The sequence below is a fragment of the Chionomys nivalis genome, chromosome 25 (genome assembly GCF_950005125.1).
Source record: "Chionomys nivalis chromosome 25, mChiNiv1.1, whole genome shotgun sequence".
Lineage (NCBI taxonomy): Eukaryota > Metazoa > Chordata > Mammalia > Rodentia > Cricetidae > Chionomys > Chionomys nivalis.
The window spans coordinates 27,451,981-27,474,771 of NC_080110.1; the positions used below are offsets into that span (position 1 = coordinate 27,451,981).

Below are 22,791 nucleotides of genomic sequence, written 5' to 3' on the forward strand. Positions count from 1 at the left end.
ATGACTTGTGAAAATCATACCAGAATCACTGAATTTGTTCTTCTGGGATTTACAAACAACCCTGATATGCAGGTCTTCCTCTTTGTTTTATTTCTGGCCATCTATTCAGTTACCTTGCTGGGAAATTTTCTCATTATCACAGTTACCAGTGTGGACCATGCTCTTCAAACACCCATGTATTTCTTTCTGCGAAACCTATCATTGCTTGAAGTTTGTTTCACTCTGGTCATGGTGCCAAAGATGCTAGTAGACCTAGTGTCAACAAGAAAAGTCATCTCTTTCGTTGGCTGTGGCACCCAGATGTACTTTTTCTTCTTCTTTGGTAGCTCTGAATGTTTTCTCCTCTCTATGATGGCATACGATCGCTTTGTAGCCATCTGTAACCCTCTCCATTATTCTGTCATAATGAAGAGGTCCCTGTGCTGGTGTATGGCCATAGGTTCTTGGATGTCTGGTGTTCCTGTGTCCATGCTACAGACAGCTTGGATGATGGCTCTTCCTTTCTGTGGGCCCAATTCAGTAGACCATTTTTTTTGTGATGGTCCTCCTGTTTTAAAATTAGTTAGTGAAGATACAAGTACATACGAAATGCAAGCACTTGCATCCACTCTTCTCTTTATCATGTTTCCGTTTTCTCTCATTTTGGTCTCTTATACCCGCATTATTGGGACCATTTTGAAGATGCCATCCGCTACTGGTCGACAGAAGGCGTTTTCTACTTGTTCATCACACCTTATTGTGGTGTCCCTCTTCTATGGGACAGCCAGTTTGACTTATCTAAGGCCCAAATCTAACCAGTCACCTGAGAGCAAGAAACTTGTGTCTTTGTCTTACACGGTCATTACACCTATGTTAAACCCCATCATTTACAGCCTAAGGAACAGCGAAGTGAAAGGAGCAGTCAAGAGAACTATCAATCGAAAGGTCATGAAGAAGTTGGATGCCTTGTAAGATCCTCCATGCAGAGAATTTCTAAGCACAGTGGAGTGCAGTATCCACCCACATTTCAGGGGAAGGGGTAGATGGTTTTTCTTTTTCCAGCAGAATCACTTCAATATTGAGCTCCTCCCAGGCTATGAATCAGAGTCCTCACAAGAAAGAAATGAAACTCTCAAGTTGAAGTGGTTGAGAAAGAGATTATAAGCAGGCCATTTAAAGACTGTTGGAAAGTTTATGTGATTGCCACTCAGGTTATGTGATGTAAACCGGACAAACTTTGACCTGAAGTGGTAAGTGTTTTTATTCACTGCGCATATGCTGATGTTCCTCAGGACGTGATGTATAAAAAAGACACAGGAGCTCTGCACGCAGAAAAAAAAGCCGCAATCCTGGTCTTATCCTGTTTTTATCTTTTTAAATGTATGATTGGCTTCTGTTCTTCCCCACACCAAAGCTAAAGTAGAGAATGAAACCGTCTTTGACTCAGCACATGAAGACCAGACTTTAATCGAGTCAGGTGGAAAGGGGTAAGACATATGATGCAGAGTAAATGTAAATACACACCACAAACCACTATGTGATCTATGGCTAATGAGATAGAAGAATGTGATGTGGTTTAAGTTATTTTTATTAATATAGATTTCCCAAAAAAGTAAAATTTACAGATATAAGGGACGCATGATGCAAACTCTTAATGTGAGTTCCATACTAAAATGAATCTTTCAAAAGAAATTATGTCAAATTGAAATTTGTTTTTATAATCATGAACATTTTGTTCAGAGGCTAAATTAGGCAGTAGTTATTAATTAATCATCTGTTTTACAGTTAAAATAAAAATATTTGTATTACACCATGGCAGAAAATGCAGAACAGAAACCTGCTACAAGACATGCTTATGTAATTGGTACAAATGTTATGGGACTAATCAACCCTTTTTAATCATATTTAAAGCTTACTCCATGAAATGGATCACATAACAGCCAGTGCTAAAGTGGCTAATAACCTGAGAATAGATAGGTCACAGGCCTAAGGAAAAATCTGCCGCTATTATTCTGGTAAATATACATAATAATAAAATGATTCCTAAGAATACATTGCTATGCCCATAGATCAGTACCTTGCTCATAAGAGAAGCTGCTTCTTGCAGTAAAGGGGAATTAACAGATAGACCCACAACTCGACAACGGCAATGTGAGAAACTTTGGAGCATTCTGTCCTGAGTAGGATGTCTGCATCAAACTCATTCTTCTCTCAAGGCTCAAAGATTCATGCAAAGAGGAAGTGGAAAGATTGTAAGAGCCAAAGAGGATGGATGACTCCCAGAAAGCAATGTTTTCTAGAATCATTACTGATGCACATATGAACTCACAGGCATAGCAGCACACACAAGACCTGCACAGGTGCAAACCAGGTGGCATCTCAAGACTGAGAGGTGGAAATAGATTTGTGGTCCCACAACTACCCAGGACTCTGCAATTGATACATGCAAGCCAAGGAAAAAATCAGTTTTCTGTATTGGAGTATCATTGAGTATATCAATCACATTCCTGGACAGACTCAATGCTTAGGAGTAGGTGGCCAACACAAAAGGAACTCCATGTTTTGTGGTTTTATTTTGCTTTATTAGGAGCTTTAGTTTTGGTCTAATTTGTTTTGTGTTTCTTCAAATTTCATTTTTGTGTTCTTTTTGAAAAGGAGAGAAAGATAAAGAACATAAAGTTGAATAGGTGGGGAGAACCTGGGAGGAGACTGGGTAGAGAAAAGTCCTATCAAATTATATTGTAAGAAAAATATGTAAATTAAATTAAACTGGTAGCAATATATAAATGTGATTTACTGTGATTATATTGCCGAGGCAAGTCAAGTGATAAATTCTATTGAATCTTTGTTTTTCATAAGAGAAAATTATACCAAACAGTATAAATAGCTTACTGAGAAATGACCACTTCTCAATTTAATTTTATTCTACTTGAATTTTAAATACATTATATTAATGTCATACATTTCTCCATTTACATTTTTATTATGATAAAGCTACCACCTAATTAAATTAACTTCATTCGAAAATAACATATATTTTCATTAAAGTTTATAAATTTCCACTGTGTATACGTATCACACCCCTTCATAATCCATTCACTCACTGAGGATATTTTCACACACAAAAATATGGTTGAACTTGGAAATTATTGTATTAAGTGAGATAACTCAGACTCAGAAAAAGGGTTACCATGTGTCTTTGCTCATATGTGGGTCCCAGATTCTAGATTTTATATACATGTATTTACCTGAAGATGAGTGTGGTTATAGACCATAAAACTAGAAATGGCACATGGAGAGAGAAGAAAAATTTAGGGACAGGAGATTGTCGAATGTGTGTGATATAGTATGGATCTTGGTCTATTGATACAAACTTAAGGTCAGTTTTGTTATATGTATATTTCTGCTCTTGATTAAGGGATTGTGCTTGTTTAAAAATGCGATGTATAATTAATAAATATAGGTTAATAAATAGTCATCTATAATACTCAAGGTCGTATTCATGTTGGTTAGGCTGTATAGAAATATATTTCAAATGGATAGTTATTCTTCAGATCTTTCAAAAACTTACAGAATATGGCATTTGAAATGTTTTGAGAACTTAGGACTTTTCATGACAATAAGACACATCTACTCCTGGCAGCACCAATCTACTTCAAGAGAATTATGGGCATCAAAGACATTCTTTATAGAGTTTGCTAGCCATTTCGGCAAGAAATTGCTCTTGCCTGGAGTGTTTGATGTTATACTGTATGAACTGGACATGCAGAATCCACAGAAAAAGGACTGCTGAAGTTGCCTAAAAAAGGTGGGACTGTCCTTCAGTTTTCCTCCTTCATGAAAGAGTCTGCCAGACATTTTGACTGACAACTGCCAATACAAGTGGAGATGTCTTTGAAATTTCCTGCTTCCTGGAAAAGTCTGCTGGATATAGGAGACTTTACACACACACACACACACACACACACGTAGACACACACACATACACACACAGAAACATAGGTCTATAGGCTGAAGATGGATGCCCTAATGTTACAGAAGAACTTTGGGTGACTGTCCAGGTAGCAAGATGTCTCTGTCAATTCTAGATTTTGGAAGTTGTTTACAATGCACTCCCTGTTATCTTAGGTAATACTATATCCTTCTGGAGTCTCTGATGGTGTTGAAGGATAGATAGTTATAGTTTTTCTTAGTTATGATAAAAGATAAAATAGATATAAATATTATAACTATAATTCTTGCTTGATAACTGTTTTGTTGTATGTAATCTTGTTATATTAAAGTTAAAACCTTCCTTTTTCTTTAGTCAGAAAAGGGGAGGAAATTGAGATTCCCCTGTCTATGCTGTGAATATCATCGGTTAATAAAGGTGTTGTTTTGGGTCTATTACAATGCAGAATAGGGCAAGGTTGGAATTCAAAGCAGATAGAGGAAGAGAAAAAATGCAGGAGACAGATACATTGGAAACTTGCTGGGAAAAAAAACGAGCCTCTTGACAAAATATAAAATAATGGAAATGGGTTAGTTTAAGATGCAAGAACTAGGACAGTTCAGGCACCCTCTTCTCTAGCTGGACCTAGCTGGGCATCCCCGGGGACACCTGGGATCCTCTTGAGAGCCAAGTCTCTTGCCAACTCTAAAGTGGCTCCCTTAATGTAGATATCTTCTTCCCTGCTCCTATATCTGCTCTTCCTCCATCTACACCCTCCCACTCCCACTCCCATTGTCCTTGCCCCACTATCACACTGATGATTATCTCGAATATCACCATAGAATCTTCGTCCGGCGACGGATGGAGATAGAGACAGAGACCCTCATCAGAGCAACGGACTGAGCTCCCAAGGTCCAGTTGAAGAGCAGAAGGAGGGAGAAGATGAGCAAGGAAGTCAGGACCGCGAGGGGTTGGTCCACCCACTGAGACAGTGTGCCTGTTCTAATGGGAGCTCATCAAATCCAGCTGGACCAGGACTGAATGAGCATGCAATCAAACTGAACTCTTTAAACGTGGCTGACAATGGGGGCTGACTGAGAAGCCATTGATAAAGGCACTGAGACTTGTTTCTACTGCATGTTCTGGCTTTTTGGGACCCTAGTCTATTTGGATGCAAAACTTCCTAGGCTTGGATGTAGGTGGGAGGGCCTTGGACTTCCCACAGGGCAGGATTCCCTGCCCTCTCTTAAGGAGGGAGGGGGAGGGAGGAGAGTGAGTTGGGGGAGTGAGCAGGAGGGGAATGGGAGAAGGGGAGGAAGTATAAATTTTTGAATGGAAAAAATTAAAAAAAAGAAAAAAAAGAAATATTTCAGTTAGATGTTCTTCATATCTTTAAAAAACTAACAGAATAAGGCATTGAAAATGTTTTAAGAACATAGGACATTTCAGGACAGTGAGACACATCTGCTCCTGGCAGCACCAAGCTACTTCAAGAGGAAGATGGGCACTGCAGAGGCTCCTTATGTATTCATTAGCCATTTGGGTAAGAAATTACTTTTGCCTGGACTGCCTATCTGGACTTGCAAGACCCACAAAGAAATGACTGCTGGACTTGCCTAAAGGTGAGATGGTCCTTCAGAGTTCTTGCTTCATGAAAGAGTCTGTAAGACATTCTGCAGGATATGGGAAAAAAGGGACTGGCAAACTGCCAATATAGGCAAAACTGTCTTTGAAATTCCTGTTTCATGGAAAAGTCTGCTGGATACTATGGACCTATAGGCTAAAGATGTAGGCCCTGCTGGTATAGATCTTGGGTGACTGTCCAGGTAGTGAGATGTCTCTGTCAATTCTAAAGTTTTAGAAATTGCTTTCATGCACTTCCTGTTAACTTAAGTAATATTATATCCTTCTGGACTCTTTGATGGAATTAAAAAATAGAAAGTTATATTTACAGTTTTCTTAGTTATTATAAGAGATAAAGTAAATATAAATATTGTAACTATAATTCTTGCTTGATAACTGTTTTGCTAAATGTACTCTATGTTAAAGTTAAAACCTTCCTTTTCATTTAAACAGAAAAGAGGAGGTGATGTGGGATTCCCCTCTGTATGCTGTGAGTACCATTGGTTACTAAATAAGCTGCTCTGAGCCTATAGCAGAGCAGTGCAAACAGAGCTAAGCAAAGAAAACTAAACTGAATGCTGGAAAAAGGAAGGCGGATTCAGGAGAAGCCATGTATCCCTGCTAAAGCCTGACAAAACTTTACCCCATAAACCACAGCAACGTGGCGATACACACATTACTAGAAATTAAGATGTAAAAGTTAGCCAAAGACAACTAAGGAGAGGGAACCTGAAATGACCCTATCCTATACTGATGAATATCTTGCATATCTCCTTAGAACCTTCATCTCGCGATAGATCGAGGTAGAGACAGAGTCTCAATTTGGAGCAATGGTCTGAGCTCTTAAGGTCCAAATGAGGAGCAGAAGGAGGGAGAACATGAGCAAAAAATCAGGACCACGAGGGATGCACCCACCCACTGTGACAGTGGAACTGATTTATTGGGAGCCCACCAAGGCCAGCTGGTCTGGGACTGAATAAGCATGGGTTGATTCCGGACTCTCTGAGCATGGCGGACAATGAAGGCAGATGAGAAGCCAAGGACAATGGCACTAGGTTTCGATCCTAATACATGAACCGGCTTTATGGGAGCTTAGCCTGTTTAGATGCTCACCTTCCTGGAAGTAGACAGAAGACCTTCGTCTTCCCGCAGGGCAGAGAATTTGGACTGCTCTTCAGTATCGAGAGGGAGGGGGAATGGTGTGGGGGGAGGAGAAGAGGAGTGGGGATAGGGGGAGGGAAGTGGGGGGAGGGGGCAATATTTGGGAGGAGGGGAGGGAAATGGGAAACGGGGAGCAGGTGGAAATTTTAATTAAAAAAGAATAAAAAAAAAAGAAAAAAAAATTAAAAAAAAATAAAATAAAATAAATATGCTTTGGAAAAATGAACTGCTAGCAGTGATTATTTCTGGTTGATGGGATTATGATGGAGATTTATTTTATTTATGTGTTCCCTTATTTTCTAAACTGTTCACACTGAGTAAGTATTGTTTTGGAACTGAAAAAGAAAACATTGAGGGTTACTATGAAACCAGCATATCAAGAAAGGAGACAAAGCAGAGTAATTAGGATGCTGTGGTAGAAAATAAAGCTATTTTGACAAAAAAAAAAAAAAAAAAAAAAAAAAAAGAAAAGTTAGCCAAAGAGAAGCTAGAGCTAATGGGCCAAGCAGTGATTTAATTAATACAGTTTCTGTGTGGTTATTTTGATACTTAGCAGGCAGGAACAAACAGCAACCTCTTATAAGGAGATAGCTTTGTGCCACTACCTGGGTGCTAAGAACTTTACCCAGGTCACCAGCAAGAGTAGCAAGTATTATTAATTGTTGATCTGTCTCTTGAGCCACAATCAAATCTTAATTGTGAAAATACTTTGATCTGATTGGAATTTTACAAAATAAACCTCAAGACAATAAAATTATACATGAAACTGAAAATAGAACTTAGTTTTTCTTTCCTTGGACACTGAGGATCCAACCTCAAATCCTTGTATTTACACAGCAAACAGTTTTCTCCCCAATCAGAAATTTATTTTTGTAACAGAAAACTTATTAAGTCAATGTAGCATAAATAAAAATGTTGAACACATCAGCACTCATTTCAAATTTGGTTACACCATGCACATATCTTGATGCTGTTTAAGAAACAAAAGCAATTCAAAGATTTTTAATTCTTTAAAATTATGACAATGTAACATTCTGGAGTAGGATTAAGCTAATATACAATAATATTCATATGAAACATAAGATTAAATTAAATTATACAGAGGATTCCAGATATATGCTAATTACTTTAAAACTTAGAGATATAACACTAAAGTTCTTTTTTCACTTAGTGGAATAAAGATGATAGACAAAACTTAAATAAACATGTGTGTGTGTGTGTTGTGTGTGTGTGTGAAATCTAGAAGTTATGTGAATAGAACAAAACCTGCTGCTCCGTATGTAGTTCATGTGCTGTGCAGTGACCGGCAGTGGCTATCTTGAGTGGTATAGTTAAGGAAGCTTTCTCTAGGCATGAATATTTGAGATGTGACTGGCATGAGGAAGCATGACATCTGATAAAAGCTGGAACAGTGTTAAAAGCTAAACCTAAAACAAGATAAATTTAGCACATTTTAATTCAGAACAACAGCAGGAAAATGAATTAAATAGCACAAAGTACCAAAAAGATGTAGAATGTTTCACCCGCAGCAAGAGTGAGTAATATGGCAGCCAAATAAACAAAAATAGCTTACAGAAGATGACTATTACCTGACTCCAAAGTTTACTCTGTTTGCATATTTTGCAGCTTTACACCCAAGATTGACTAAGAATCAAGCTGCTATAATCAGTAAGACTCTGACTACACATTAATGAGTGTATTCTTCCATTAGGTTACAACCATTTAAACACTAAGTTAAGGTGTAGTTCACTATGTGCAGAGCAACTCAACAGCAGATGGTGCGACTCTGAGCTGAAAATGACCTTGGATGACCAAGAAATAGTATGTGAAGGAAAGTTAAGCATAGTGGCAACAGAAAATTCTAGTGTCTACAAAAGTTACATTTGTTTCCATCCATTTGCATGCAAAATTCAAGAAGTCATTGTTTTTTACCGCTGAGTAGTACTCTAATGTGTATATATTTCACACTTTCTTCATCCATTCTTCCATTGAAGGGCATCTAGGCTGTTTCCTGGTTCTGGCTATTACAAATAATGCTGCTATGAACATAGTTGAACAAATGCTTTTGTAGTATGATAGGGCATCTCTTGGGTATATTCCCAAGAGTGGTATTGCTGGGTCCTGGGGTAGGTTGATCCCAAATTTCCTGAGAAACTGCCACACTGCTTTCCAAAGTGGTTGCACAAGTTTGCATTCCCACCAGCAATGGATGAGTGTTCCCCTTACTCCACATCCTCTCCAGCAAAGGCTATCATTGGTGTTTTTGATTTTAGCCATTCTGACAGGTGTAAGATGGTATCTCAAAGTTGTTTTAATTTGCATTTCCCTATAGCCGTACTAATGAATATCTTGCATATCACCATAGAACCTTCATCTGGCGATGGATGGAGATAGAGACAGAGACCCACATTGGAGCACTTGACTGAGCTCCCAAGGTCCAAATGAGGAGCAGAAGGAGGAAGAATATGAGCAAGGAAGTCAAGACTGCGAGGGAGGCACCCAACCACTGAGATGGTGGGGCTGATCTATTAGGAGATCACCAAGGCCAGCTGGACTGGGACTGAAAAAGCATGGGATAAAACCGGTCTCTCAGAGCATGGTGGACAATGAGGGCTGCGGAGAAGCCAAGGACAATGGCACTGGGCTTTGATCCTACTACATGTACTGGCTTTGTACATGCTTATCCTGTTCAGACACACATTTCATAGAGGTGATCCAGTTCTTCCTGGCTGCCATGACCCTCATCTTCACCTTGCTGCTAGTGATTCTCTCCTACACACACATCATCAGGACAATTTTGAGGATCCCCTCTGCTCAACAGAGAAGGAAAGCTTTTTCTACCTGTTCCTCTCACATGGTAGTGGTCTCACTTTCCTACGGAAGCTGTATTTTCATGTATATAAATCCTTCTGTTAAAGATGCAGCAAATTTTAATAAGAGAGTGGCTGTTTTAAATACCTCTGTTGCTCCTCTGTTAAACCCATTCATTTACACTCTCAGGAACAACCAAGTAAAAATAGCTCTCAAAGATATCCTAATCAAGATGATAAAATTCTCAAAAAAGTGAAACTGTTTGGGCCTTAGTACTATGATAATAAAGGTTTAGAAGATTATAACTGTACATAAAAATATACCTTCTACATAATTTGTTTATTAAATTAAGCCATTTTCTTCTTTAAGGATGTGTTCCTATTTATCCTTTTATACTTAATTTCTGTTGCTTTTATTTATATTTCACTTAAAAAACTTTCATTACTGTTATTTTTGTACGTGGGTGCTTTTTCTGTACATATGTGTAGGAGTCATGTAGGCTCTTATGCTCCCGCACAAGCACTAGTAAAACTTAGAATGTTAAACACACATGCTTGTCTCTTCAAAGGAAAGATGTTTATATCACCTGTTTTCTGCCCAGAAGGCTGGGATAGATGTGGTTAATAGCTTGCAGACCTTTAAACTCTCTGCTTGACCAGGCCACATTGACTATGCAGAGCAAGGTTTAGTAAAGACATTAAAACAGTATTAGTGTAAATCACAGAAGAGATAAGTTGGTTTAAAATTCTTATTTTCTAGATCTGCTACTCCAAAGCTACATTATATAAGCATCATATACATACCTTGTAGATAACTAATAGTGAAAGGTTTATTCTTTTATTTAAACAATAATTGAGTCATTATTTTACTCACTGTTTCATCGCTATTTTAAATACTATCATCAGTACATTTTTAGTAATTGAATTGGATATATGGTTTTAAAACACAGATTAAAGAATTATATATAGTTAGGTATTTAAATCACATATTATTTATTTTGAACTACACAATTGTATAAGGACTCATAAACACACATTGCATTTATTTATATATTCATTATTGAGAATTCCATGCATTTCATGTAGGGTGTTTGATCAAGTCAACTTCCTGTTTATTCCCCTCAAATTCTTCCCATATATCCTCAACCAATTTTCACTTCTTCCTTCTAACATTATATCTTATCTTTTAAACTCACTGAGTTTGCTTTGTTTAGTGGTGCCTAAGAGCAGGGCCAACCACTAGAGCATAGACGCCCAATCAGGACTCAAAGCACTGAAGAAAACTGATATGAAAAGCAAATTTTAAAAGCCAATTCAAAGTATGTCTTTCTTTATAAACTGTATGTATAGTGATATTACACTGAAACCCCTTCATCTGTATAATTAACAAAAATAATAAAAAAGTAAAATATATTGATCTCAGACTTTTATCTGGAGGAGAACTACTAATTAATAATGTGTTCAGAGAAGATGAATTAGCATATCATTCTATGAAACAGAAATCACAAGCAAATAGTGTTTGAAAGTCTATACATATTATATTTCAGTTTACTAAATAAAACAAAAATGAAATACATTTTAATGCTAATTATTTTGATTTTGATTCTTAAAATATCAGTAATTTGTTTGGAATGCATAATAATATCCACAAGATCAATTAAACAGTATATCAAGACAGTTTTGACTAAAGCTTAATATCTTTATGGTTTTTAATTTTCCTCAATTTCTTCTCATCTTGGTAATATTTTGAAAACTCTTGTTCTTACAGTGGTTTCTCTTAATAACTGTTTTCTTAAATGATACAGCAGACTTCTTTGAGGAATCTATATGCAAGTCTCTGGAGATTGTTTAGTTTTTTTAAGTATAATTTGTTTTTAAAAATACAGATTGCTTGGGGAGTACATTTGTTTAACATGAAAAGTGTTTTTTCCTTGGGAAATGTTGTTATAAATCTCCAATTCTCATGAGAATTTTCATCATGTCTTTAAGTTTTGATTCAAGAAGTGAGTATACGAAAATTCACTGCATTAGGATGGATTCATTTACTGTGTCAGTGTGAGCGATGCATAGGAGATGATTCCACAGACCACATCACTATAGTAAAGAAAGGACTTAAAACACAAAGCATTGGCTAATGAAGTCATCTGCAAGATTGTCTGACTAGGTGAGAAAACCATCATATATTGTGGCTTAAACTGAGATGCATTCAGAGAGGAGTGTAGTGCTGGTGCTCTTATCAGCAACTTGGTCAGTCCATAAAATATGGGATGTCTGGTCCAAGTACAACAGAGCCTGTATCTCTGCTCGTTTATGGTATTTGAATACATGTGTTTCAGATAAATATTTATGTTTTTTTTGAATTTTTTACACACTTACTTGGGATGGGATTCTAAAAGGTGAAGCTATCTGGAAAAGTTAAAATTTTTTTTTGCTACATTTGTTTAATGTATTTTTGCTAATTTTTTCCATTAAAACATAGATGTATTTAGTCACGTTTAAATTTTAGTTAAAAAATAGAATACTTTTTACTGTATTTACCATTTAGAACTAAATTTTTTCCACTTAAAGTTAACCTGTTCCTCATGATGGGTGATACTATGTTTTGAAAATTTCATCATAGACTTAACTTCAATGTAAATTCTACATTTTCCAGAGTATTTTGTGGAATCATTGATATGTGTAATTAAAGTAGAATAAATGAATGATCTTAAGTCATGATACTGAGATTCCTGTGGTTTAGACATATGCAGTCCTACATCTTTTTCCAATGAGTTCATCCTTGCACACAAAGGAAGCTGTAAGAGATGCCCTCGTGACTCTCTGATGTGAAGGTATGTCCAATAAATGGAGATCTTTAGCCATGTGTGTTGGCTGTGTTGGTATGCACCGTCCTGACAGCAGAAGGCTCCTCACTGCTTCTCAGTAGATTATGGATTCACCAAGCACTTTGCCTCAGTCCTCACTATTCTGGGAGTATTTCCCCCATTTCTGTTTCTCATTCTAAGACCTGTCATAGACTCCAAATATTTCTGGTAAACATTTCTTCATCTTCTTTTTAAAAAGTTTACTTTGTACTTGGATGTCTTATTTTAATTACTTGTGACCTCTCTTAGGAATGATATATATGGTAGAGTTTTTAAATAATTACTGTAATATCCTTAAGTCAAGAAGAAATCGTATAGGTTGTCATACCCTTCATGGAAATATAAGAATCTATGTGTCTGATCCTGAAGATTCCAGATAAGAAGTTTCCTCAAGAGATGAATATCTTTACTTTTCATACTAGATGCTCATCTTACTAGCTATGTCAGTTTAACTAATTTTCCTCATCAATAATATCATGTCAATATATACAGTTATCTATATCTACTTGTTAGTATCTTTGTTCATGCTTCCTGCTCTCTTTTTTCCCCTTCCTTTCCCTTTCCTTTCCCTTTCCTTTCCTTTCCTTCCCTTCCCTTCCGTTCTCTTCCCTTCCCTCCCATACCTTCCTTTCCCTTCCCTTCCCTCCCCTCCCCTCCCCTCCCCTCCCCTCCCCTCCCCTCCCTTCCCTTCCCTTCTCTTCCCTTCCCTTCCCTTCCCTTCCTTTCCTTTCTTTTCCTTTACTTTGTTCCTTTGTCTCCCACCAAGTCCAAGGTCTCATTACACTAGTCAAGCACTCTGACACTGAACTATAACCCTAGTTTCTTAATTTTTCATTAACAGAATGTTAGCTAGAGATTGTAGTATTTTTGTGAGTGAAAAACATGCCAACTATAATTTGAGTCATGGTATTTGATAATACACTATGCTTCTTAATTTACCAAATAATGTATACTTTTGCAGGTTGTGTATTCATATTGCCACTCTTCATAAATAAATCAGAAAAATGCAAGCAATAGATAAAAAATTGAATATTTTTAAAATTGCATTTGCTTTAACTACTTACTGATTTATATTTATTTAACTTTGAAAAACTTTCCTCTTCAACCTCATCTCCCTATCTCTAAAATTCTTATACCTCGATTTTTAAAAAGCTTTAGTATTCCCAGCTCATACAACTTTCTAAAACTGTATTTACATGTTAAGATCATTTTTTTTGTCACTTGAAGCATAAGAAACCACAATGGAGGACAGGTGTGATGTGCTAAATGTTTAATCCCTTCCCCAAGATGCAGAGGCAGGCAGATCCCTGTGCATCTGAGGTCACCCTGATCTACCTAGTGAGTTCCAGGACACCCAGAGCTACGTAGTGAGACTTTGTCTCACACACACAAATAAAAAATAATTAATAATTGCAATGTCTTACTTCAAACCCTAATAATATCTAACTGTTCCTAATGAAGTGGTATTGGAATAGAAGGTCAACAAAACATAAGGAGACAACAGAAATCAAAGCAATGGACATAGTAATAGAAAGTGTAAAGAAAATTACTCCAAGATGAGCAGTGGTGGCACACACCTTTTATCCCAGCACTCAGGAGGCAGAGTCAGGGGGATCTCTGTGAGTTTAGGCCAGCCTGGTCTAAAGAGCAAGTTCCAGGATATGCTCCAAAGCTAAGCTAAACCCTGTCTCAAGAAACTGAAAAAGAAAAAGAAAAGAAAAGAACTTCAACAATTGACTTTTTTTATTAAATATTTTTTTATTAATTAATTTATTTAATTATTAAAGATTTCTGCCTCTTCCCCGCCACCACCTTCCATTCCCCCCCTCCCCCAATCAAGTCTTCCTCTCTCCTCAGCCCAAAGAGCAAGCAGGTTTCCCTGCCCTGTGGGAGGTCCAAGGACCACCCACCTCCATCCAGGTCTATTAAGGTGAGCATCCAAACTACCTGGGCTCCCACAAAGCCATTACGTGCAATAGGATCAAAAACCCATTGCCATTGTTCTTCAGTTCTCAGTAGTCCTCATTGTCCGTTATGTTCAGCGAGACCGGTTTTGTCCCATGCTTTTTCAGACCCCGGCCAGCTGGCCTTGGTGAGTTCCCGATAGAACATCCCCATTGCCTCAGTGTGTGGGTGCACCCCTCACGGTCCTGAGTTCCTTGCTCGTGCTCTCTCTCCTTCTGCTCCTCCTTTGGATCGTGAGACTTCAGTCCTATGTTCATAGCAGCGTTGTTCGTAATAGCCAGAACCTGGAAACAACCTAGATGCCCTTCAATGGAAGAATGGATGAAGAAAGTATGGAATATATACATATTAGAGTACTACTCAGCAGTAAAAAACAATGACTTCTTGAATTTTGCATACAAATGGACGGAAATAGAAAACACTATCCTGAGTGAGTTAAGCCAGACCCAAAAAGAGGAACATGGGATGTACTCACTCATATTTGGTTTCTAGCCATAAATAAGGGACATTGAGACTATAATTCGTGATTCTAGAGAAGCTAAATAAGAAGGTGAACCCAAAGAAAAACATATAAGCATCCTCCTGAATATTAACCTTCATCAGGCGATGAAAGAAGACAGAGACAGAGACCAACAATTGACTTTTAAATTTTGAAACTGGATCAATTTTATAAAAGTAGTGAGAAGGAAATCAGACATTTCAGCAACATGAGCTGTATAAACTGACATGTTAGGTCTAGGTGTATATCAACCCCCAATTGTCTCTCTCTTTCTTTGTCTCTTCCTGTCTCAATCTCTCTCTGTCTCTCTGTCTCTCTTTCTCTGTCTCTCTCTCTGTCTCTCTGTCTCTGTCTCTCTGTCTCTCTGTCTCTCTCTCTCTCTCTCTCACACACACACACACACACACACACACACACACACACACACACACACACATCACTCTCTCTCCTTTCTCCCCTCACCTGTGTCTCAATATAGACTGCATGTTTCAAATAAATACTGTCACGGATTTCTTTGAAAACATTTAATATTGTATGTAATTAAACTTCTTTAATTGAGCAGAAAATATGACTTGCCATCCCAACTGCTATGTACTCAGGAAAAAAAAAAAAACAAGACTTTTGTATTACAGTGACTTTATATCCTAAAAAATCATTCTCTTAAAAGAGAAGAGCACAAAACACCGTCATATAAATTGTTATAGCTTAAAGTTAAAAATTATTATTCTGCTTTCTGTCCAGATGCCATAAAGCTTTAAGCGACTGTTTTCCTTGCACAGCTCTCTTTAGATCGTTGATATATGTGTTGCTGTCTGAACCCTTGTCTTCTCAACTACAAAGATACTTCAACACTACTTATCACTAGCATGCTTCTGTAGTGATAACCTCCCTCCTCTCTCTTGTCCACTTAGACCAGCTAACAGCCAGAGGACCACAATGAAGAACCACACAAAGGTGACATTTTTCATCCTAGCTGGTTTGACTGATGACCTGCAGTGGAAAGTTGTCTTATTCATCTTCCTGCTTCTTACCTATCTGCTCAGCATCACTGGCAATCTGATCATCATCACACTCACCCTGGTGGATGCTCACCTGAAGACCCCCATGTATTTTTTCCTTCGGAACTTTTCCTTCCTAGAGATTTCCTACACTACTACATGCATCCCCAAATTGCTTGCTACTATGGCAACTGGGGACAAAACCATTCCTTACAGCAGTTGTTTCACTCAAGTATTTTTTGCTTTCCTATTTGGAGCATCAGAATTTTACTTGCTGGCAGCCATGTCCTATGACCGCTATGTGGCCATCTGCAAGCCCCTGCACTACATGACCATCATGAACAATAAAGTCTGTATGCTGTTGGTCCTCAGTTGTTGGCTTGCTGGCTTCCTTGTCATCTTTCCACCACTCCTGTTAGGCTTGAATCTTGACTTCTGTGCTTCCAACATTGTTGATCATTTCTACTGTGACACCACCCCACTCATGCAGCTTTCCTGCACAGACACGCAGCTCCTGGAGACGATGGGCTTTATCTCGGCTTTGGTGACACTCTTTCTCACACTGTTAATGGTGATAATTTCCTACACCTACATTGCCATGACGATTCTAAAAATCCCTTCAACCAGCCAGAGGAAGAAGGCTTTCTCTACGTGTTCTTCTCACATGATTGTGATATCCCTCTCGTATGGCAGCTGCATCTTCATGTATGCTAAACCATCAGTCAAGCAGAGAGTATCTATTTCCAAGGGAATTTCTGTGCTCAACACCTCAGTGGCTCCACTTCTGAATCCTTTTATCTACACCTTGAGGAATCAGCAAGTGAAAACGGCATTTGTTAATACAATACACAGGATTGCATCTTTCTCAAAGAAATGACTATACCATTTCACTATATAAAGAAAGGAGACTTTAAAAATACCTGTAGTTCATAAGTCTCTTCATTTTCCTCTCAGTATTTTGTTATTCATTGTCTCATCCAAAGAGCATTTTTGTTCTTTAGAAGTAAATTTTATGAGTGCAGGAAGCAGCTAATTAATCAAACATGACCTCAGTCTTAGATTTCAGCACATTACTACTGTGTTAAACTTCCTGTTAAACTACTGTGCTAAATAATAAGCTAATATTTTGAATCCAAAGATTTTGTTCCTGAAAGTCCTCTTTTGTCTCAGTGATATCTGAGAGATATTGAACGTTTCATTTTATGTTATTATTATTATTATTATTGATTTTTTGAGACAGGGTTTCTCTGTAACTTTGGAGCCTGTCCTAGAACTAGCTCTTGGAGACCAGGCTGACCTTGAACTCATCAAACTCACAGAGTTTGCCTGCTTCACCCTTCCAAGTGCTAAGACTAAAGGTGTGTGCCATTACCGCTTGGCTGAACATATTTTTCCAATGTCTCTTCTGTCTTCTAAAAATTCATCCTGACTTAGAGATTGTCTCAATAGTAGAGGGATTCTCAACACAAAGGGGCTGGTTTTGATGCCCAGTTCCACCAACTATGAAAAAAAACTAAAAACCAATGTGAATTTTTGAATTCAAGTTGGTCAAGGCTATGAAATAATGTTTCCCATTTGTTATATTTGGTGCATTATTTGATAGGAAGGTTATAACACTACTCTATATTTGTGATAATTTATCATCAGCATATTTTATTTGAAGAAGCTAAAAGCCAATGGGGTGACTTAGCAGAAAAAGGCCCTTGTAGCCAACTCTGACCACATGTGCTGTGTCCCTAGACCCACAAATTAGAAGAACAAAGCAACTCCCACAAATTGTTTTCAGATCACCATCAAAGACATTGCGGTTTTCTCCTTATACACATAGTAACATGGAAAAAATAAATTCTTTATTTTTAATTAAAGTAATTTTAATTATAGAAAAGTATAGCAGGTTTTATCCACTATTGTATTCTTCATCTGTAAATGTATATATTAATCTTTGAATATTATATATCCATAACTGTAGTTGTAAACATTTTATGGAAAATATTTATTTTTAAGACTAAAGTTACAGTTACAATTTACAAATAGTTCTAGACATATCTCAAAGTTAATGTTGTTAGACTTATTGGTTAGTTGTCAAATTTTCAGGCAGCCCAACCCGATCTCTGTTGGAAGTGGGGTTTGTGGATCTGAAAGAATGAGGTATACTACAGTCTAACGTTGTAGAAAAATTACTTCAGTTTCACTGTGCTTTTTTACACAAGTGAAAAAAAATCAAAGAATGCTGCTATCCAAGGAAGGTTGTTTAAGTTCAGAAAAACATGGTAGAAAAATTATCAGAAAAACATACAATTGAACACTACTAATCCCGTACTAAATGTTAACAGAATAACAGAATAATCATTTACCAGAACTTTCTCACATCATCTCCCCTTTTCTGTCTAAATAACTCCTTTTGTATATGTGTTGCTTTTATTGATTATGAATAAAGAAGCTGCTTTGGCCTGTGATAGGACAGAGTAGAGCTGGATGGAGAAAACTAAACTGAATGCTGGGAGAAAGAAGGGGGAGTCAGTGAGATGCCATGGAGCTGCAGCAGGAGACAGATGAGCTGGAACCTTGCAGGTAAGCCACTTGGCGATACATAGATTAATAGAAATGGATTAGTTTAAGATGTAAAAGCTAGCTAGGAATATGCTTAAGCTATTGGCCAAACAGTATTGTAAATAATTATGTTTTTAAGGAATTATTTTAGGTCTGGGCAGCCTGGAACAAATGAGCAGCCTCCAACTATAGATTGGCATGCCAACATGTGTCAGCTAAATTCACATAAAACTTGAGAGAGTTTATAAAAATTTGTCCACACACATACACACACACCTACACACACACACACACACAACAAAGTTTAGTTGCATTTTTTTCTCAAATGGGTTCTGCTTGCTGGTGGTTCATTTAAGAGAGGTCTTCCTGATTCAGCATTATCAGAAAAACTTGTGAGATAAATTTATTTATATATAATAATAATAATATCCAAGTGTATAATGTGTGTGTATAAACAAACACACATGCAGAAGCATTTATATTTCTTTCTTGTGCACACTGAACATTCTTAAGAGATCTTTTTTTTATTTTTCCATTCAAATATTTACACTTCCTTCCCTCCTCCAAATTCCCTCCCACTCCTCCACCCCTTTTCTCCCTCCTGAACCCTGCTTGAGAGAGGGCAGGAAACCCTGCTCTGTGGGAAGTCCAAGGCCCTCCCCCCTACATCCAGGCCTAGGAAGCTGTGCATCCATATAAACTAGGGTCCCAAAAAGCCAGAACATGCCGGAAAAAAAAAGTCCCAGTACCTTTACCAATGGCTTCTCAGTCAACCCCCATTGTCAGCCACAATCAGAGAGTCTGGTTTGATCACATGCTCATTCAGACCGGTCCTGCTGGATTTGGTGAGCTCCCATTAGAACAGGCACACTGTCTCAGTTGGTGAACCAATCCCTCGCAGTCCTGAATTCCTTGCTCGTCTTCTCCCTCTTTCTGTCCTTCAACTGGACCCTGGGAGCTCAGTCCATTGCTCTGATGAGGGTCTCTGTCTCTATCTCCATCTGTCACCAGATGAAGATTCTATAGTGATATTCGAGATAATCATCAGTGTGATAGTGGGGTAAAGACAGTTCAGGCACCCTCTCCTCTGCTGTCCAGGGACTTAGCTGGGGACATCCCTGTGGACACCTGAGATCCCCTCTAGAACCAAGTCTTTTGCCAACCCTAAGAAATGGCAGCTTCCTGTTTCGTGGTAGTTGTACATACAGCTCTGGCTGTATGTGAACAGTATGTTACAAATTTGTTTAATGATGACACAGACCTGCTGTGACCCTTGACCTGTGATGGAGTGAATGGCTCTCAGAGGCAGCCAACATGAATCTTCCATGTTGGAATAAGCAGACCCAACAGGCATGACCATGGAGTTGGTCCTAGCCATGCCCAATTGACATTAAAAATGTTCTTCATAAATACAGATGGAAAAGACCTCTAAATTAGTCACAGTGTTGGATCAATGTACACAGGCTTGAGAGAGAGGAAAACGAGTATAGACAGTTATAATATAAAAGAATACAGGCAGTCATAGATTAAAGGAGTAAAAATAATAAAATAAATATTAAACTTGCAGAAAAAGTAATAGAGAAAGAAAAATAAGCCATATAAAGAAGGAAAATACACAGAGAGTCTGGATTATGTATATTATTGTGTTTTCTTTAAGTTTTTTGACTGTGAATGAGCTAAGTACAGAGAGATTTCATTGTACATACTGCTAAGGATCTTAACCATTCTAATGAAGTAAGATGAAATCTCAAAAGAGTTTGAATTTTCTTTGCTTGATAGTAATTGGTCTTAAATATCCACTAAAATTGGAAAGTAAGACCTATTTCTGAAGAGAATACACAAACACACACTCATAAACATAAACAGAGACACACAGACACACATACACACACATGCACACACTGATTACAGCACACAGAGAAATCAAGTCATTAGAGATTAAGAAGCCTCTTCTCTGCTGGATACCTTTGCTTGTACTAAAAGCTGCTATTCAGGTTCCTGAGCATAGGGGAGGGGAGAGATTTGAGGGGGAGAGGGGCCGGAGGAGGGGGAGGGAAATGGGAGGCGAGGAGGAAGTGTGAAAATTTTTTTTCAATAAAAAAAAAAAGAGCTCCTGCCTCCTGGTTACTGCCCTGCCTAACTTTTTATCCTAACTTTCTTCAGTGATGAACAGTGATATGAAAGTATAAACTAACTAAATCCTTCCCCCAATTGTTTTTTTTCTTCCCCCAATTGTGATGTGTTTCATCACACAAATGTAACGATGTAAATGAATGCAGACAGATTATAAAAATATATACAGTTTTAATGGGGAAATAGACTTACAGGACCACAGGTTCCCATGGAGAACAGGAAAGCAGAGAAAAAGGGGCTGCTGGGATCACGCCCAGCAGATTTATCAGTAAACATTAGCCCGAGGTGAACACGCCCCCAATGGGTGGGGCTTATCCCTACACACATAGGTCATATTGTTTCATCACAGCAGTATTAATATTAACAAAAACAGCCATGAGCAGTTATGATAATTGAATATATATATATATATATATGCAGCATTGCAAATAATACTGCAATGCTGTGGGACAATGGTATCTACCCTATCACTTGTATTTTAAATAAATGTTGATTGGCCAGTAGACAGGCAGGAAGTATAGGCAGGGTGACCAGGCAGGAAGAGGAGGAGGGGGTAATGAGAATTCTGGGAAGAGGGAAGTTTTAGTCTGCAGTCCCCACCCAGACAAAGAGGAAGCCAGACACAGAGCTAGCAAGATGTGACTGCCTCGCCAAAAAAGGTACCAAGCCATGTGGCTAGCACAGACAATAATTATGGGCTAATAAAAGTTATGAGTTAATAAGAAGCCTGAGATAATAGGCCAATCAGTTTATAATTAATGTAGACCTCTGTGTGATTTCTTTAGGACTTAACGACTGCAGGAACCAGGCAGGTCAGAAACCTCAGTCAACATTGCAACGTTGAATAAAGTACAAATATATCTTTGATACATTAATTTCCTGTGGATAGATATTAAGTAGTAGGATTACTGCAACATACATCACTTCTATATTTAATTTATTTTGAAAAAATGTCATACTGTTTTCCAAAATGGATGAGCACTTTACATTCCAACTAAGTACTTGCAAGGTTTTTCCTTTCTGTACACTCTTACCGATGATTAACATTCATATTATTGATGAAGACAACTCTGACATCATTAGGTGATACTTCATGTTAATTTATTTCCCTACCGATTAATAAAATCACACTTTTACATGTCAAAAAAAAAAAAAAGAAAAAAAAAAACAGTTCTTATAAAGCTGTGAATGCTGTTAACAATAATCAAGGCCCCCAGGACAGGACATACTGACAGGTGCAATAGGAACACAAATGTTACATTTTAACCAATAACTTGCTGGTTGAATTGAAGGCCAAGGCACAAAAAGAAATATATGCTTGTTACTGTAAATCAGTTCAAGAATCTGAGATCAGGGTGCCCACGGGCCCCAGGGATGAGTCTCCAGTCATTGTAATGCTAAATAAACATAGTATAATACCCTTGCACCCCTATACCTATTGATTAGTATAGCACTCATAGCAATCAGAGAAGATTCTCTGTGCAGTAAACAGGTGTACAGAGAACAGGCAAATTAACAACTGGTCAAGTTTAGACAATAAATGTCAGTAGCATGCTCAGTCACTAATAGGTCATCTATTTCACCTCTAACCTCTCACCCCACCCAAGGCTCGGGACTATTGCAGAAGAAGAAACGGAAAGATTGCAAGATCCAAAGGTTGAGAAGGAACAAGATAGCACAGAACATTGTCTTCTGGACATGACAGTCATGCTGCACTCATGATCTCACATTCTGCTCACTTAGAAGATCAAATCAGCTAACACAGTTCTTGAAGTTCTAGCAATAGCAATAAGACAACATAAGGAGATCAATGGGATTCGAATCGGAAAGGAAGAAGTCAAACTTCCGTTATATACAGATGATATGATAGTGTACATTAGTGACCCCAAAAACTCTACCAAAGAACTCCTACAGCTGATAAATAACTTTAGTGATGTGGTAGGTTACAAGATCAACTCAAAAAAATAAGTAACCCTCCTATACACAAAGGATAAAGAAGCAGAGAGGGAATTCAGAGAAACTTCACCTTTTATGATAGCCACAAATAGCATAAAGTATCTTGGGGTAACTCTAACAAAGGAAGTGAAAGATCTATTTGACAATAACTTTAAGGCATTGAAGAAAGAAATTGAAGAGGACACCAGAAAATGGAAGGATCTCCCATGCTCTTCGATGGGTAGGATCAACATAGTAAAAATGGCAATTCTACCAAAGGCAATCTATAAATTCAACGCGATCCCCATTAAAATCCCAACAAAATTCTTCACAGACCTTGAGA

The 22,791-nt window shown here is 37.8% G+C and overlaps 2 protein-coding genes across 3 annotated transcripts; both read left to right on the forward strand.

Annotated features, from left to right (window-relative positions):
- LOC130866194 (olfactory receptor 10A7) lies at window positions 1-951 on the forward strand. The gene has a single exon (XM_057757422.1). It carries the CDS (start codon window positions 1-3, stop codon window positions 949-951), a length of 951 nt encoding a protein of 316 aa, XP_057613405.1.
- Window positions 952-15,759: 14,808 nt separating this feature from the next.
- Window positions 15,760-22,001, forward strand: LOC130866350 (olfactory receptor 6C74-like). Of its 2 annotated transcripts, XM_057757713.1 has the most exons (2): window positions 15,760-16,686; window positions 21,960-22,001. In XM_057757713.1, the coding sequence occupies exons 1-2, from the start codon at window positions 15,769-15,771 to the stop codon at window positions 21,999-22,001; spliced, it is 960 nt and encodes a 319-aa protein (XP_057613696.1). In that variant the 5' UTR covers window positions 15,760-15,768. The 2 variants fall into 2 exon arrangements, with proteins under 2 accessions (XP_057613696.1, XP_057613695.1); XM_057757712.1 differs by lacking the exon at window positions 21,960-22,001 and having other exon boundaries at window positions 15,769-16,707.
- Window positions 22,002-22,791: the final 790 nt, after the last annotated feature.